At 35.9% G+C, this 17,399-nt stretch overlaps 1 protein-coding gene across 1 annotated transcript in view; it reads right to left on the reverse strand.

Moving 5' to 3' along the window:
* msi (RNA-binding protein musashi) overlaps positions 1-7,658 on the reverse strand; it is a 61,934-nt gene extending 54,276 nt beyond the window's left edge. The window contains exon 1 of the mRNA XM_018537177.1: positions 7,577-7,658. Within this exon, the coding sequence (XP_018392679.1) occupies positions 7,577-7,632 (56 nt within the window). The 5' untranslated portion in view covers positions 7,633-7,658. The remainder of the gene's footprint in view (positions 1-7,576) is intronic.
* Between the last annotated feature and the right edge of the window lie 9,741 nt (positions 7,659-17,399).

Below are 17,399 nucleotides of genomic sequence, written 5' to 3' on the forward strand. Positions count from 1 at the left end.
ATATTTTAGATTTTTTTTATTATTTCTTTATAGAGTATTGCTAATTATAAAAGTTTCGAATGATATTTAAAGGATGACGCTATATCTATTTATTTTAAATTAAACATAGCTCTTGTAAAGTTTTAAATAACGGTTATTATGAAACCGGACGTAATAATGATCTGTGACTTCTCGCGATATAACTAGGCTAAATTACTTGGCATCAGTTTGACACCTATGTCGTTAAAGTCAATTTAAATAATTTAGAAGTAGTAGAAAATACACAAAATTTCGATATTACTTTATATTTAAATTTTCTTGTCGAGCATTGCGCTAAATACAGATTTATAAAGAGATTAATACATTTTTCATACTTCCTCACCTCAAAGAGCTAAATGAGAAACTGAAGCGCATAATAATGGATTTTCAATAACGAGAGAGGAGAGGAAAAAGAAGCATCGTGAGCGGATGTATAGCGGAGGAGGTTCTCTCGCAAGTAGTACAACCCACCTTGTGTCTGGCGTGCCAGCTGGTACACGTCGTGACGAGTTTCCCCTTAGAGACAAGTATCTACCGTACTTTGGTCGTGTAAAACAAACAAATGTGTGTTTGTGTAAAAGAAACAAATAATTATTGCGCGAGACACCAAGACAGGCAATTCAAGCGTGTCTAAATAAAACATTTTGCAATACCTATATCATAAAAGAGTAAATATCAAGAATTGAAAATTGATATTAATATCGCAGAAAATTGAGAAAAAAAAGTTTTTAAGAGATATAAAATAATTAATCATTTTTAGAAATTTTATTTATGCTACGATATTTTCATTTAAAAAAAATACAATCGATCATAGATTTTTTTGGTCTTTCCTGTGTGACACACAACACACATACAATAAATTTATCATTATAATTTTATCGGTACATTCGATGTTCTTTAAATAACAATTTGATGAGCAAACAGTAGTTTTAAATCATGGTAGTGTTAAAAATAATTTCATAATAATTTTGTTTATTAAAACTGTTCTAAAAGCTCTTTACTAAAAATAGTTTCATAACAGTCTTGTTAATTAAAATATTTCATTTTAGAAAACTTTTTTGACTTTAGTTTCCTTTTTATAGAATTTTTAATAACATAGCACGTCTCAAAGAAATGACCTAATGGAAAAATGTGTATTCCGTAAAGGATTACTGGGTGTATATATTCTTGTGGTTGCATCGGTTTTTGATATCCTGGTAGCGATATCACCCGGTGAAATCGTTACCAAAAGCTTGCCGTAACACGGACTTTCTGTTTCGCTTGTCAAGCTTAATATCGATCTGGGAGGTCATCAGAAAAAGAAATCGGAAAAGGCTATTCTGGTATTTTCGCGATATTCTTACAGCATAGGATACCAAAAAGGGTCCTTTTATTAAATTAGAATATTAGACAGTAAATAATATGTCTTCACACATACCGTTAAAACGTTAAAAATATTTTTAAATAGAATGAACAATTTTTTAAAATATCTCATAAAAACTATTAATCTTTTGATAACCATCTTTTAAATACTTTTATGCACAGAATAATGAGATAAATTAATTAGTGTAAAAAAAACACGGTTGCTTTTTTAAAAAATTATTCATTTTTCAATATGCAAAATTTTGCAATATGCAACTACATACTTTGTTTTGAAGCAGCTATGTGTTTTCTTTATGTCAATTGAACCATTTCATTATTTTTTGTGCATAAAATTATTAAGATGATTCTTAACAAGTTAATAATTTATGAAATATATTTTGTACTTCATATCAATTAATTAATATGTACCGGAATAAAATGAGGTATAAAATAACTCGAAAATTACTGATTTTTGATATCTCAACCTTTTAATACTCTTATATGTATATTTAAAAAAATTATGTAACTCCATTGAAAAAAATGGCAATAATCTTCATATATTTTTGAAAATTAATTTTATTATTATTTTTACACTCCCTCAAACCATACACTGTTTTACATGAAACATTTTTTCTTTAAATTGTTCAAGAAATATTTGAGATGTCATTTCGAATGAGAGACGTTCTGTATTTGTGCAAGTAAGAAATTCGAAACTAGATCTAATATCGAACTTCAACGAGCTGTGAACAGTGCTACATTTCTGTTCGAACCAACATGTCGATAATGCGTTATATCTTAACTGGACAGTTATAACTGCGATAGAATGTCAATGGTACGATTATATCGTAACTGGACAGCTCGAAATAAAATGTCGAGAGATCGCGTAGTGGCGTTTATCGGCGGCGATTTTAGACATGGGGGTAATGTAGAACAGATTGCGGCCATGCGGTGTACCGTGGCAAAGGCGTTACCGGCCAAGGCAATTCTGCGACACCGGAAACTCGTGGGTCGAGCCACTTCCACCGAAAACTCGTTTATACGACCCTGCTGTGTGGTATGTAGGGCCATCGCTGTGGTTTCCCCGCCGGTAGAACGAGAACGTGCGATACGAGAGGTGATACACCCTCTTTCGAGCCACTAAGATGGTTTCGAGGATTGTCCCTCGCGCACGGATTACGCAATAAAAGTGATTTCACGCAATTTGCCCGCAATCGCAGTCTCCATAACTCTATTACGCATAGCGATCTTTTTCCTTGCAATACTACATATCGTTTTCTTCCAAAATGATATTTAAAAACGTGATTTTCGAGTTCTCTTTCCATGAATAAGTTAAATAAACATAACTTATTAAAAGAGGACTAATTTAACTTCATAGAGAAAATCGTTAAAATTGTTACAACTCAAAAAGAATTGTCTTTAAAACATCGTGAAAATCATAAAAATTTAAAAAGAGTGGTTTTTAAGAATTGCGAGATAAAAACGATAAAAATGACATTTAATATTTGATCATATTAAGAATAACATTTTCTATCGATTAATGACTTTCTGTCAAGTTGAAATACTTGTGTAGAGGGAAATTTAATTTCTTTTATTTAAAAAAATAAGGATATTGGTTTTATTGTTTACTTTTTGTTTTTTCCACTTTTATTGTGATATATTAACATAAAATCTTTTTTATTTAATTAAAATAACAAGAGAGTGATGCTTATCTTGGTGATCAATTTCAACATTATAATTTTAAATCTACGAACATACGTCACACTACCAGAGGGTGGCATGATGAATTAATCACCTGACGAATGAATCACATTTTCATTTTTACAATGATAACCAAATAATCTTTTTTAATGCGGAGAGTACTTTAATCGTATTTCATTTGTCCATGCATCTTGTTCTGGATTTGCTTTGAGGTATTATCGGTGAGCGCACATCGGCTTGTGTAAAATTCAAGATAATGGTAGCGTAATGTGCAAATCATATCCGCGCGAGAGTTAATACCGCTAATAGAATTCCTGAGAAAAATCTTAAAAACTCCGATGGAATGGAAATCGATCGAAAGATGGAAAGGTTTTATCCTACATTAAGTCCACGATTGGGTTTTCATCGCGCACAAAAGATGCATTTAGAAATATCTGCTTTGAAGACTCGAAACTTGCGTAAATATCTATCGCTACGTAAGTCTCTCGTGGTACGAAAACGGAAGCACTGCTGAACGACTGCTTTAGAAACGACACGCTTACGTCAGTCGTTCCCCCAGCTAGATAAAATTGAACAAAAGCAGAAGCGCGCGAAAGAAATAACATCCTTGGATAAGAAAAAGGTAATAAAAAAAATAACGGCGACAAATATCCTTCGCTTTTTTTTTTTTACCGATAACCAGGCCGCTGCAATAGATCTAAATAAAAGCGTACGTGCGGAATAGCGCGCGACGCAATGTTTCTCAAATTTATCAAATATGCAAACTCATTTAGAAGTTTCTCTCCCGAGTTTCTCGGTAAGAGCGGCGGGGGTCGGTGACGTTGAACGCGCGGCTGGCGTCGCGATATGGCTGCATCGTCTACGCTGGAAAATCTCGGCCGACGAAATTCGTCGTTTCAATCTCTATTTCCGCTGTGCCGTCGCGCAAATTAATTCTACGCGCCGCTAGCAAAAATCCGAACGGTTTGTCACCGACGCGAGTATACGCGTCCGCGCCGCCGTTGGCGTAACATCAATTTATGACGTACGCGCGCGCTAACGTCGGGCTAATTGTGGACGCCACCCACTCTATCTCGACGACCAATATACGTCGCGTGGGCGACCTAGCACCTGCCAGTCGCCCTCACACGCGGCGGCCTCCAAGTCGCGTTAACTGCTAAAGGAACGGAACCCGTCCAACACGCAACTGTCAACGAACGCAACGCCGCGCGACCGGCGCGCCGACTGCGCCTCCTTTCTCAATGGACTGTCCGAAAATACGAGCGGCCCCCGCTCGTCATTCTTGCGACAAAGTACAATGAAAATGAATCGCGCCGTTCGCCATTTACATCCTCTTGTTATACGTACGCGCGTAACGAGAAAGTGTCCGAAATGCCAAATAATACCAACGCACGAATGCACTCGCTGTTAGCAAAAACACGTCCGTAAATAGATTAATGCCTGAAGCCTGAGAAATGTTCACGAACGAGATGTCGTGTTTTAAAATACGGCGAGTGTTTCAATGTTACTGCGGAAGTACCGTTACAGCTGTGTAGAATACACGGGGGCAGTAGATAAAAATTGAAAATGCAAAGTTCCAAAAGAAAAGACAAAAATTGTTTCAAAAATATCTCCAAAAAATACAAGAGAGGGCGAGCCTATTTTTTTTAGTCTTCCACTGTGATATTTGTCTAGAAATAATAATCGGGGCAAAATAGCATATTCGCGACGCAATATTCAATTTTAAATGGACAATATATAACGTTTTAAGCATATTACATCCGAGAATAAAGGGAGTCTATTCATTATTAAATTCTTTTAACGAGAGAGAGAGAGAGAGAGAGAGAGAGAGAGAGAGATATGACCGATACTGAATTCGACGAATTCGAATCAGTCGCGATGAGCGATATAATCCTCCGCGCGTTAATGCCGCTAATCGACATTCGAGGGATCGATGCGGCATTTAATCGTTATAATGAAAAGCATTACTAAGTGGTTCGTTGCATATACAATTCTAAATATCTCACAGTGTGTATGTGTGTGTGTGTGTGTGGGCGCACGCGTCATGTCTGCACACTACAAATTCACGTACGATTAAACCACAACGCGACTTCTCAACTATTTCGGGATTCAGAACTGCGTTTGCATAATATGACATGTAATGTATATTGGCTCTTCCCGTTTACAGTCTCAGTAATCATGTAGATAGAAGGCAGAGAAGAGTTTGATATTTACTATATAATTGAACAGTAAAATTATTATAGAGTTAAAAGAACTCCATTTTTATGAAGTTAGGGAAGAGTGGAGGGAATTGTGAACACACAAAGTAAACACTAACGATACTAAATCTTACAGGACCATACATGTGAGAAACACAACTAATGAGAAATTGCTTTTAACGGTTGATGGGCTTAGATGCTATTATAATTTCGTGTGAATTTATATATTACTAACGATACTATTATAGTATATTAGAGTAATAATAATCTCGCATTCAGTGATCCAAATCCTTGTCGTTCGAAATTACTCGCTATCACGCGGGAAATTATCTAACCGATGTTTTTGATTAAAATTATAATTTAGATTAATAATATATGAATGTTAATTACTGCAGTTTGAATCTCCAAGTAACTGGAATAGTTTCTGAATAGAAACTTTTACCAATTGATAAATAATCGACAACTTTATTTAATTTTTCCTTTAGATATGACAGTGTCTTTTATACTCTCCCTTATTACTGCACTGTAATAATAATTATAATTAAAAAAAAAAATATATGTATATACAGTTGACAAAACAAAAATGACTACAAATTATAGTAATATTTCAGTGAGACTATTTTGTCTCTCATTGTCAGTGTAGTAATTCATCTCGCGAGCGAATCAACACGTCTCGGCGCGGTTTTCCTAAGAAAACATTCGCACTGTATTCCACTAGAAAGGTCCTTTTGATCACGATTCTCCTTGTTCGATCTTTGGCGAGTAAGGTTCGCAGGTCAGGAACAAAGGGTGTGCTAGGAGAATCGCAAATATACGGACCTCCCTGTTTCCCTTTCGGCTAAAGAGTCGCGGGAACATGACGGAAACGCAAGGGAGAAAGGGATACGAAAAGTCGTGCGTGGCGCACCGCGGTTTTCATCCGTTATGTACGCTGGTACGTGTATATGTATATGCACACGAAGAATCGTTGTATTCACTCTTTTTAAAGGAACTTTAATCAAAACTAGAAAATAGGAGAAACCTACTTTTCACCCCGTCGTCTTTTCACCGTCGCTGGCGTCGCTTCTGCAACCATCCTGTTTCGTCCATGACGGGCGGACGATAATACGGCGTCTGACCTTCCGTGGAAGATATCTCGAAACGCGTATACAACAATACCGCATTGTCTAAGCCACTTTATTGTGCCCGGCGACCCGTCCGAATATCATGCCGAGATCTCGACTCGCTCGGATATGTACGATGATTTGCAACTAACGCAAACGGACTTCTTGATTAAGATTAAGAAGAAATTAATGAGAAATGAGAAGAAATTTTCGTGATTTAAGCTCGAGAACTGTATAAAGTTGCGGAGTTTGTTTCACGGTTGAATTCAAGTAGATCCTGTTTCAGCAACATTTCAATTCCTAACTCAGCCATAAAAATGTTTAATGTGGAACATTAAGTAGTGCAATATATAATGTTAACGATCTTCCATAAATTATACTTCTTAACAATATTTTAGAAACGATTCGTTAAATATTGCAAATAACAAATGCTGATTAGGTATGGAGATAGTTCGTGATTTATTAATTGTATTCGATGAAGGAAATATTCAATAGCGGAAAAAATGCAAATGAAATAATTTCATTAAGATTAAGCTGATCGAACAGATGTTTCGATATCATCGAGATTTCATCTTACAATTAGATACAAATGTATCTTCTTACAATGTATATCGTGCACTGTGTATACACACTGATCGTAAAACAGCTTGAGACAGGAAGTATAAATTTACACATTACTAACATGCAGACATAGCATAAGCCTAATCTATTTACGATTAAAGCTGAGTTCTCATGCATTAAAATCAATTATTATAATATATCTTTGACATAATCGCGTTATATTCGGATATAAGTATGTGTACATCTAAAATTAATATTTTATATTGCGAGTAATAATTTTATAACCTCGAGATAAACAAACTTAACAGTCTAATATAAATTTTTATAATTTATAGTAACTTTTTATCTATTAGACGCTAAGTAGTTGAAGGGGATTTAAACAGAAAGTTAATTGATTCGAGAGTAATAAATAATTGATTTTCGGATTTCCGCTAATTATTTATCATTCGTCAACAGACTACTATATTATTTAAGTCTTGTTAATACATGTCTATAAAGCTTTCGAAAAAAGCCCAATATTGTAAGAAGATTAGTTACAAATAAATAATAGCTAATCTATTGATTTATATATTTCTAACGTGATGACGAATCAAGATCTCAGCTTTTTATTTTTCTTAGAGGCAAATTCAATAGCAATTAAGAGAGGCAGACACTTACCAATTCTCTAGTACACCGACGTTCGAGAAGTTTGGAGGAAAACTCGCGGCCGCCATCGATGGTCGCGACTAATGTCCGCTAGCTCCACTTCTTAATCCTCTTCGCAATCCTAACGCGTCACTGAAATGAACAAAACAAAATAAATGATTAAAATTATGACGCAAGAATTGAAGAAAAGCTGCGGGACGATTTAAATATCTTCAATTTAACATCTTCGGAAAGAATTAATAACAAATTGTCAAAATTGACAAAACATTTTTAACTACCATAAAGAAAATATAATAAAAATCAGTTATTCAGAAATATATAAATTTTTTAAAATATAGAACAGTAAAAAGATATTTAAATTTTTTATTTACCACAGATATATTTTAATCTATTACATATATAATAACGTATATTGTGTGAAACATTTTAATTCATTATTTAATGAAAAGTTACTCTCTTGAAAATATTTAGTGCATCTATAGTATGTTTAAAATATACATGTCGTTTTGAAGTGATTGATATTTAAAATAATCGATAAACGACAAAAGATGTGACAAAAATAACGATATTTTTGTTATTTTTTTTATAGAATTTGATAATGCAAAAAAATTTTCCAATTTTTATGTCTTGTCATCATATATTTTTTAAAAATAAAACCATATAAATTTTTTTACTCTCTCTCTCTCTCTCTCTCTATATATATATGTGTATTAAAAGTATGATATCAGGAATGTAAATTTTTTACGAAATATTTAATAATTTATGTTAAAATGTCAGAATAAATATAAAATAGCTTATAAATTTTTTAATTTCTAAATAATGTTATTTTAATCTTTTATGTATATAATATCGAGAGAGAGAAATCCCGATACACATATTTTTACATTTTTGAAAATTGATTGCGATCGTAATATCAAAGATAGAGCTTTAAAAATCAAAGGTCATTAGATTTATATTTTCGTGTCTTATCGAGTAATGTTATTTCTATTGCAGGTTTCTATTTAAAATATTTTACTATTTTCTCCCTTAAAATTTCATAAAAAATAAATACAGTTTCATCACGATAAAATCATCTCGAAGTAATGCCATTAGAGAGGCATTACTTTTTTTTATTTTTCGTCACTTTAATTTCTGAGATCGACGTAGACAGATTAAATTGAACATCTGTATATTGAATACTATACATATATCAAATGAATATATATAAGTACATATAATGTACGCGATCAAATCGTCGAGTGAAACGGTTAAAAGTGAAGAACGACTTCAAATTTAAATCACTATCAGACGCGATTCCGTCGTAATTGTGAGCCGTGAAATTGCTTACAGAAAATATGGAGATTCGGCCATCTTCCTTAAAAGTACCAACCGTCTCTATTTATGCCCATCTCCCTCGTGTACATGCACGATACCATATGGTTGTGTTTGCGCAGTGAATTATACGCACACGGATTACGTTCCGCACGCATACTCAGAATCTCACGCCTCGGCCGACTATCCCTTTTCTCGCATTTACTATCTTCCCGCTTTTCGGATCCTGGTATCGGTAATGAACGATCTATTGTACCGGTGAATGCTCTTTCAAGCAACAAGACGGAGAAAAGGACAGAGGAGGATATACAGCCGACTAAGGGTGAGTGGCGAGAGGGGTTGGCGGGCAAGGGATGAATATAGAGTCGCATAGAGAAGGTATGAAAACGGCACTCGTTAATGGATTCCCATTCTCCCGGACTCCTTTACTCTCCCTTTACTGTCTTTCCCACCCTTTCTTCCATCCTTTTTCTCCTCATGTACCTTGCACAGTGCTCTCTTTTACGCGCGTTGATTTTTAACCATTCACGTAGCGCGCAGGGAGCTCGCTCGTTACACGTGTAAATCCCGAACTTTGATACGGTCGTATGCGTCTCATTGTTCGTCGCGACGCCATATTTCCGATTCGCAACAATCGCAATCGTAAGACAAACGGCCGAATGATTCTTGACGCGACGTAGATTTCAATGTCGGTAATAGCGGAATTATTCGACCGTCTATTTCACCCTCTCTGTATAATAACGAGGGGATCATCCCTGACATGCGGAAATCTCGTTGAGGCTTTCCGGGGTGATTTCCTGGAGTAAGGGTTAACTCTCGATTAGCAGGATTAGCAGAGATTACTGTATACAACGTTCCTTGTGTACGTGTACATTTATCGCGAGAAGTCAAATCACAATAAAAGTCACGAACAAATGTAGAAGAAATTCAAGATATTTAGGAGTATCTACCTAGATATTCAAGACGACTTAACACTAATCAGTGTACTCGGATATTTTCTTCAAATACGTTGAGAAGAATTGTTTATAACAAATGTTTTTACATAATTTTAAGTCACATAATTCTATTCCTCGGATTTAGACTTTCAAAATGAAAAAAATCATTCAATATGACAATAATTAACTTTAAGTAAAGATACATTAATTTAAAGATACATTAGATTCCACGAATACTAGCAAGAAAATTCGAAGCAAATATCGATCAGGGTTAATGTAAGATAGAATGAGATAGACTGAGATGCATAAGGCAGAATGAGACGCATAAGATGGAATGAGATGCATTAGATATCTATCTAATTTTATCTTAAACGTTTGGTCCGCTATACTCAGAACATTTTTTCAGGACAGTGTTCAATTTCTTACTTGAGGCTCTCTAGAAGTACTTAAAATTTTTAAGTGATGTAATTGGAAAAATTCAAATTTAAATTTTCTTAAGTTTAAAGTGATAAGAAAAATTATATTCACGAAAAGTTCGCGAACTTGGCGCTCACCGGAGAACGAGAAGAACAAATTCTCGCTAATTAGCGGGAATACGAATAACCGCGAGTGCAGGAAGAAACGCATCGAGGCGGACGACGCGCGTCCCGGCGCGGATTAGAGAATACGACAAAATCCATTGTCGTTGATCGAGCGCTGCCATTGTCCGTCGTCATTGTTCGTCCGCTCGTACGGCGGTGATAAGGGGCACGATTTCGTCGGCTCGCGAATGACAGCGAGCGAGAGACAACGCCATTATCTCTGCAAAATGCCCTGACGGGAAAGAGCGGTTTGCAGCACTGCAGCGCCAACGCCGTCGAAATATTTTCAACAGTAGCATTTCAAAGATAATTGGCAACGGGACTGAAGGGAAACAAGTCTGTGTATTCGTCGTGCTTTTCTCGAAAGCGGCTTGAAAATATATTCTCCGGAAATTACGAAGGCAAAAATGAAGCAACACGCGCGTTTCCCGCGCGCTTTTAAAATCACCTGATGTCCTCGCTGTTTCGCTACCGCGTGAAAATCCAGCGTTTTCTCGTCAATGATTATTTCCATCCGGCACGATTATCCTTCGTTTATCAAACTTGCAGAAGAGCTGTTCGCCACTCGCCCAAGTTCTGAGGCGCAAACTTACTAACTGGCGAAATTGAACAGCGAATGTACACGCGAGAAACGTATTACCCGCAAGGAGTAATCAAAATAGACAAAATCAAAGTACTATAATTAATGCAGGTGCCGGTGTGCCGTGAATAATGAAAATGCCGACCCGCGCGTCTGTTTTTGTTTCGAAAAATCAAAGATCAGTCAAATTCAATCGCGTGAGTTAGTTTCAACTGTGGTACATCGACACATTTAATCGCATCGATAGATTAGCGCTGACTTTCGCTCGTAATAATCCGATGTAAATATTTTTACGTTAATAAACAATTCGAAATAATCCGAACATGATTTCGGTTTACAGTGATTAACGATAAAAAAAACGTCTGTCAAAAATGACAGGTTCAGTATAATTATCAGTTTTGATTTAACTCTCAGAAACCCTGACAGCCAATGGAGACGAACAAACTATATGTATGTTCTCAATTTTGAAAAAAATGATCGATACGAAAATGAAAATGTAATGATTAATTTAGATGGTATTCGCACAAATACATTGTTTGTAATGCAATATTATGGAATATTACAAAGAATAAATATAACTTATTATCATCTGATTAAATAGACGGGTAAAAGTCACAGTGTATGTGTATAAGTTTACTTTTTTTAAAATTAAAAATATCCAGTTGAGTTTATTGGTGCGGTCTATGTAATAAATATGAAAAAAAAAGTTGAAAAAATATTGTTTCTCAAAATCATAAAAGTAACTTACACTACTATGGCTTTTACCTCTCCAATTAAAAAAAATGTATTTTATACAACAAGCATGGTTTTTTATCTATATACCGAATATCTAAAATTTTTTAGCTAGATACAAATTTGAAAATAATTCTGTCAAACAATAATTATGCAGAATGCTCAAACTAGATGTTAAAATTTCAAAATCTTGTGCAATATTACTCATCACTTGACATTCAATGACAACAAAATTATTTTCAGATCTGCATCTAATCAAGTTTTTAGATGCTTCAACAAAATTGTTCTTTCCACGTAACATATACATTTGAAAAATATAAATAACATAAAATATTGCAAAAACAACCGAGACTTAAATAGACATGATTCAATTATTGCATGAAATGATAAAATTTTAAACTATTTTAATGATATGTACAACTCTAAATAAATTCGTTGTTTATAATAATTTAGTAAAAAATGTATTTAAAGTTATATATACATATAATTAAAAGGTTAAAACTTTGATCATTTCGTCCAATAATTAAATCATATCCAGTAACTGATACATTAACTTAACAGAATTATCGAGACTGCAATTGTGTGAGGTTGCGAAAGGATATGATAGACTACGACATCGATGAGGACAGTACGGCCGTCAAGAGATGAAACAACCCATTAGACAGTAGGTCGTTCGCGACTATAAACGGAAGACGGCCGGCACGGCGCGAACCGCGTCTACTTTCTCTATCTGGTCTGACTAGGAAGTCGTAAATCCTCTTTTGCCATTTGCACGGCGCAGCGCAAGCATTTTATGCAGTATACCGCAGCAATAAAGCGAACGAATGCGATCGAATCGGTGCCAGGATACAGACGACGCGCCCGTTTCTATCGTAATCTCGTATCGCGTGTCTCGTGTTTCGGTAACTTTTCGACGCATTTCGACGAGCAGTAATACGGAGGCGCGGCGCAGTGCGAGTACACTGAACGATAAGAATCAACGGTTTCGCAATCGACTTCTAAGATATATAAATCACAGAGTTTACTAATCATTATTGACAGTTTATTACTCGGCGTCGCAATAACTTGTACTCAAATGTTTAAACCAAAATTGGGAAAATTAACTCGAAGAGAAAATTGAGCCAGTCTCTTGACTAAAAAGAGTAAAAATATTGTACTACCATTCTCGTTGTAGAAGACTAAAAATATTACCACTCTCAAAAGAGTAAATCTCACTCTAAAAAAAGTGACAATCTATCAATTTTGAAGAAGAGTGATAGTATTTTCATTCTTTTTTCAAGACTGGCTCAATTTTCAGTCTTTTTCAGTGAGATTTTACACCACGAGATTTAAAGAGTATATTCGACTGGTCAGTTCTTACAAAAACGTTTATTACGTTTATGTAATTGTAAAATGGACTTTACAGTAATGGCGTAACAAATAATGCTTTACCAAAGGTCTGTTACTTAAAATCTCCAGAAACTTTTGCATTTAAATAAAAGGAGATAAATATATATATTTCAGCGTTGAAGGTACAGAATGCCTTCCATTTAGTGACACAAGTCAACACAAGTTCTGTCGTTCTGTCTTTGTAACTCATGGAATGCAAAGAATGATACAACATTTGTGTAGACTTGTGTAAGCGTTGAAGGTACAGAATGCCTTCCATTTAGTGACACAAGTCAACACAAGTTTTGTCGTTCTGTCTTTGTAACTCATGGAATGCAAAGAATGATACAACATTTGTGTAGACTTGTGTTACTAAATGGAAGGCATTCAGAGAAAGCATAGGATACTGAGTGCAAAAAGTACAAGCAACGTGAACAGACCTCAATTCCAGTTGTAACAATAGAAATTTCGAGAATGAAAAAGTTACGCTCGTGCGTATACCTTTACAGTGGTGGCTACCTTTACAGTTGCACATAAAGTTATACGTTCAATCGTAAATGTCTTTCGAAAAATTTCGCGCATGTATCTACACCAGCTATAAATAACGATCATCGTTAGAACCCAGTTTTACAGTTGCATTGCAACCGTTTTTCTTTTATATATGAAACGCAAAACACTAGCGATACGTTATCGATCAGACAGCAAGATAGATTTTATTTCGTATAACTGTAGGAGAGATCTCTATCAGATAATCTTTATAAAATTTTCATCGATGCATCATAAATCAATGCATTCGCGTTTGAAAGTTTTTATGTGTTCCAAAACTCCCCGTCGCTTCCATCATGGCATTTCTATCGCCATTCGTCGACGGGGATCGATATTTGCGGATCTCGAGAGGTTCGCTAGATCGCTCATTGCTCTAAATTGGCGTGGCGAGTATATTTGGATTTAATTTCCATGCTGTTTGAACGAATGAAGTGGTGCTGTGGTGATGCCGTAGCGGCGATCCATCATCGGCGTCGCGAAAGTCAACGACAAACGTTCGGCACGATCGGATACCGTGCCAGAATCGTTGTGGTTGTCGCCGTCACGTGGGCGAACCAGAATGGGCACGGTTTCTCATTGCTCATGGTCCACGTACTGCTTGGCTCGATTAAAACGTTGCTCGCGGTCAAAAAGACACGCTCTCTCGCCCAAGCTTCCTCTTTCCTCTCAACTTCCCTTCTCTATCCTTTTTCTAATATATTAATCTCTATTCAATAGTAACGTATATTTCCCAGTTTTAATGCTACATCAGGTAATTAATATACATATATTTAATTAAAATAAATAATTAATTCTCGAGGCAACTCTGACCTACTCTTAGGTAACATTAATTTAAAAGAATTACCTAATATTATCATAAAAGTAGTTCAGATGTCTCGAATTAATTATTTATTTTAAAACTATAATATTCCTATTCTTGAATAAGGCTCCGAAGATCAAATACAGTGGTGAGATATATAAAGCCAATGAGAGCCGATACATGTTGGACGAGTGTATCTTCATATATTTTATTTCCATAAAACTGTGATATAGTGTAAACGTTTCAACCCTGTATGCTTTGAGTCATCCTCAGTATAATAAAAATTCAATAATTGTTTCTTGACATGTTGAACGTCAAAGTGTTACTTGTGAATATTGAACCAAATACAAACTGTCATTTAATAATATGTCACCAACATTTAAGGAAACTTATTGATTAAAATTGAGTATCTATATATTTTTGTCGTATGAAGTTAGACGAACGTAGCTTTATATCTCACCATTGTATTAAAACTGTAATGTTTTATCGTTTAGTGCATAAAAATAACGACTTCACTGAAATAGTTAAAAATTTCTTTAGATACAAATCTGAAAATAATACTATTGGACCATTAAAATGATATTATGTAGAATATCTAAGTACGAGACAATACTGTAAAAAACACTTTCATAATCTAAACATCAATTTTAGCGTTCTACATAATTATTTTGAGAACCAGATAAATTATTTTCAAATTTATATCCAACTAAATTTTTCGATATTTTAAGCAAAATCATTTTTCCATAATAGGTTTAGGAAATGTTCCGTAATCTTTCAAGCTTTCTTAGCTACAGATCTGAAAATAATTTTGTTGGACCATCAAAATGATTATGTAAGAGACTCAAACATGATGATTGATGAGCAATTCTCATAAAAGGTGACATTCTAGTAACTTGACCAGCTTGGGCGTCCAATATAATTATTTTGATGGTCCACTAAAATTATTTTCAGATCTATATCTTGCAAAATGTTTTAGCAATTTTTCAGTCCGTTGTGTGAATGCATCTAAATACGTGTATATATGAATGCATGATTTTCACGAAGATTTGATAATAATTTATAAATAAAATCTGAGATATAAAAGATATAGTTCGTATAAGCGTGAATTTCGAGGCTAACCAAGAGACCGCGAGAATTACGTGTAACACGTAATTTTAGAAAATGTGAAAAGCCGCAGGAACTTTAATGGATTTCCCGGGTGCGCGCACTTTCGCCTACCGTTTTATCTCTGTAAATTGGGTTAGTCTCCTTGGCCGGCCGCGTTCTCCCGAGTCCCACCTGTCGTCTTCGCGACACCGTTCGCTGCTGTAATGAAACAGACGTAACTTGACGAGAAGGAGACCGGACGATGGAATAGCGGTGGACTACATGGTCTTTAATTCGACGTGGTCCCTTGGCTAAACCGAAGTTTGTTAAAGGTGAGCGATTAAAACGGTTTAACGAACGTTTAAATAAACAACAAGGAAAAGAACTTCATCGAGGAATTGCGAATAGGAACTCCACCTCTAACTGTCTCGTTAGTAATTAACGCGATGCATGTGTCGAGAAGACCCGACGATCTCTCTCGGCGAATTTTATAGATTCAAAATACCGATAGTCTTTTTCTTACTTGACGTCGATTCGCTCGTAGAACTCACGAAATTAATCGACCTCGTAACGAATTCGACAGAACGATAAATTTGACAAACGTTAGACGATCTTCCTTACTCTCGAAGGAAAAGTGTGAAACACGAAGTGGTACTCCCTGAGTAATTGCCTGCAATAATGAAGACTGAACTTATGAAATGTTACAGCTTGGTTATACGAAGGGTAGACGCGTAAATAGAGATAAATAAGAAATTGGCAAAGCCGCGAGAAGGTTGTAAATTTTCCGTCTCAGAAACCTACGTCGTCATATCATGCATCAAATAGTAGCTCTTAGCCTAAGCGCGGATAATAATTATTAAACGAGCGATATTTTGCACACGACATCAGAAAAGACATCAGCTATTGATCGTATTCACGTCTCCCATTCTATTAGAATGCCTTTCGGACGATAAATGGTACCACTGAATATATTCTCGCGATTCACGCTCGCGATTAAGTTCTCCGTTTATGAATACATTTCTCGAGTTCTCGTTTCAGCTGCATAAAGAAATTGGAACAGATTTATCGCTGCGAAGTATCGTGGTCGCGAGGAGCCACTGGAGAAAAAAAATTGGCACAAATCTGGACGTTTAAATGCCAGGTCCAACTGGAACCCGCAATTTTGAATGTGCGCCAAACCTCTCGACCGATGCACACGCGTGTGCTGCATAATTTCGACAGATTCAAAAAAAAAAGTTGCTCTGCTAACGATACTTCTTTTACGATTCATCCGCAAAGGTACAAAAGAAAGGCACAGGCTCGCCTTGTTGGTTAATTCAATTTAAACCTGATTTCAGATTCATCGGTTCGCGGAATCTTCCTGTACGGTGTCAAGACGAGGCGGCAACGAAACTCCGTTTCAAAGTAGGAAAACAAGAAGACAGGAACCAATGATGTAATATTGACACTCTGTAACCTCGTTTCAGTTATGTTCAATCACGACAAAGAGCTGTAACCCGACGAGCGAAAGGAGCGGAGCGGCCACGAGGGAGGAGGGAAAGGAACTCTTCCTCTTTCAAGCGGCGAAAAAAAAAATCGTCGTTGTGTCGGCCATTGTCGGTACTCATTGCGGAACAATCGCGATAATGAGAAAGCCACGCAGTCGAAGACTGTTTCACTCCCGCTCTCTTCTTTTTTCCTCCCCCTCCGTGCCTCCACTTTTTCACTCGAGAATCCACCTGCAGTCAGCAGACACCGGCTCGCTCTCTCGTGTCGCTTTTGTCCTCGAACCGACAACAACTTCTATCGTGCGCGTCATTGAAAATTGCAAGAAACTAACCACCGCGTATTACCGTAGCGCACGTTTAGCAATAAACGTAAAAACGTATAATTGACGGGAGATACTTTATTTTAGCAC

This window comes from Cyphomyrmex costatus, unplaced genomic scaffold (genome assembly GCF_001594065.2).
Source record: "Cyphomyrmex costatus isolate MS0001 unplaced genomic scaffold, Ccosl1.0 scaffold166, whole genome shotgun sequence".
Lineage (NCBI taxonomy): Eukaryota > Metazoa > Arthropoda > Insecta > Hymenoptera > Formicidae > Cyphomyrmex > Cyphomyrmex costatus.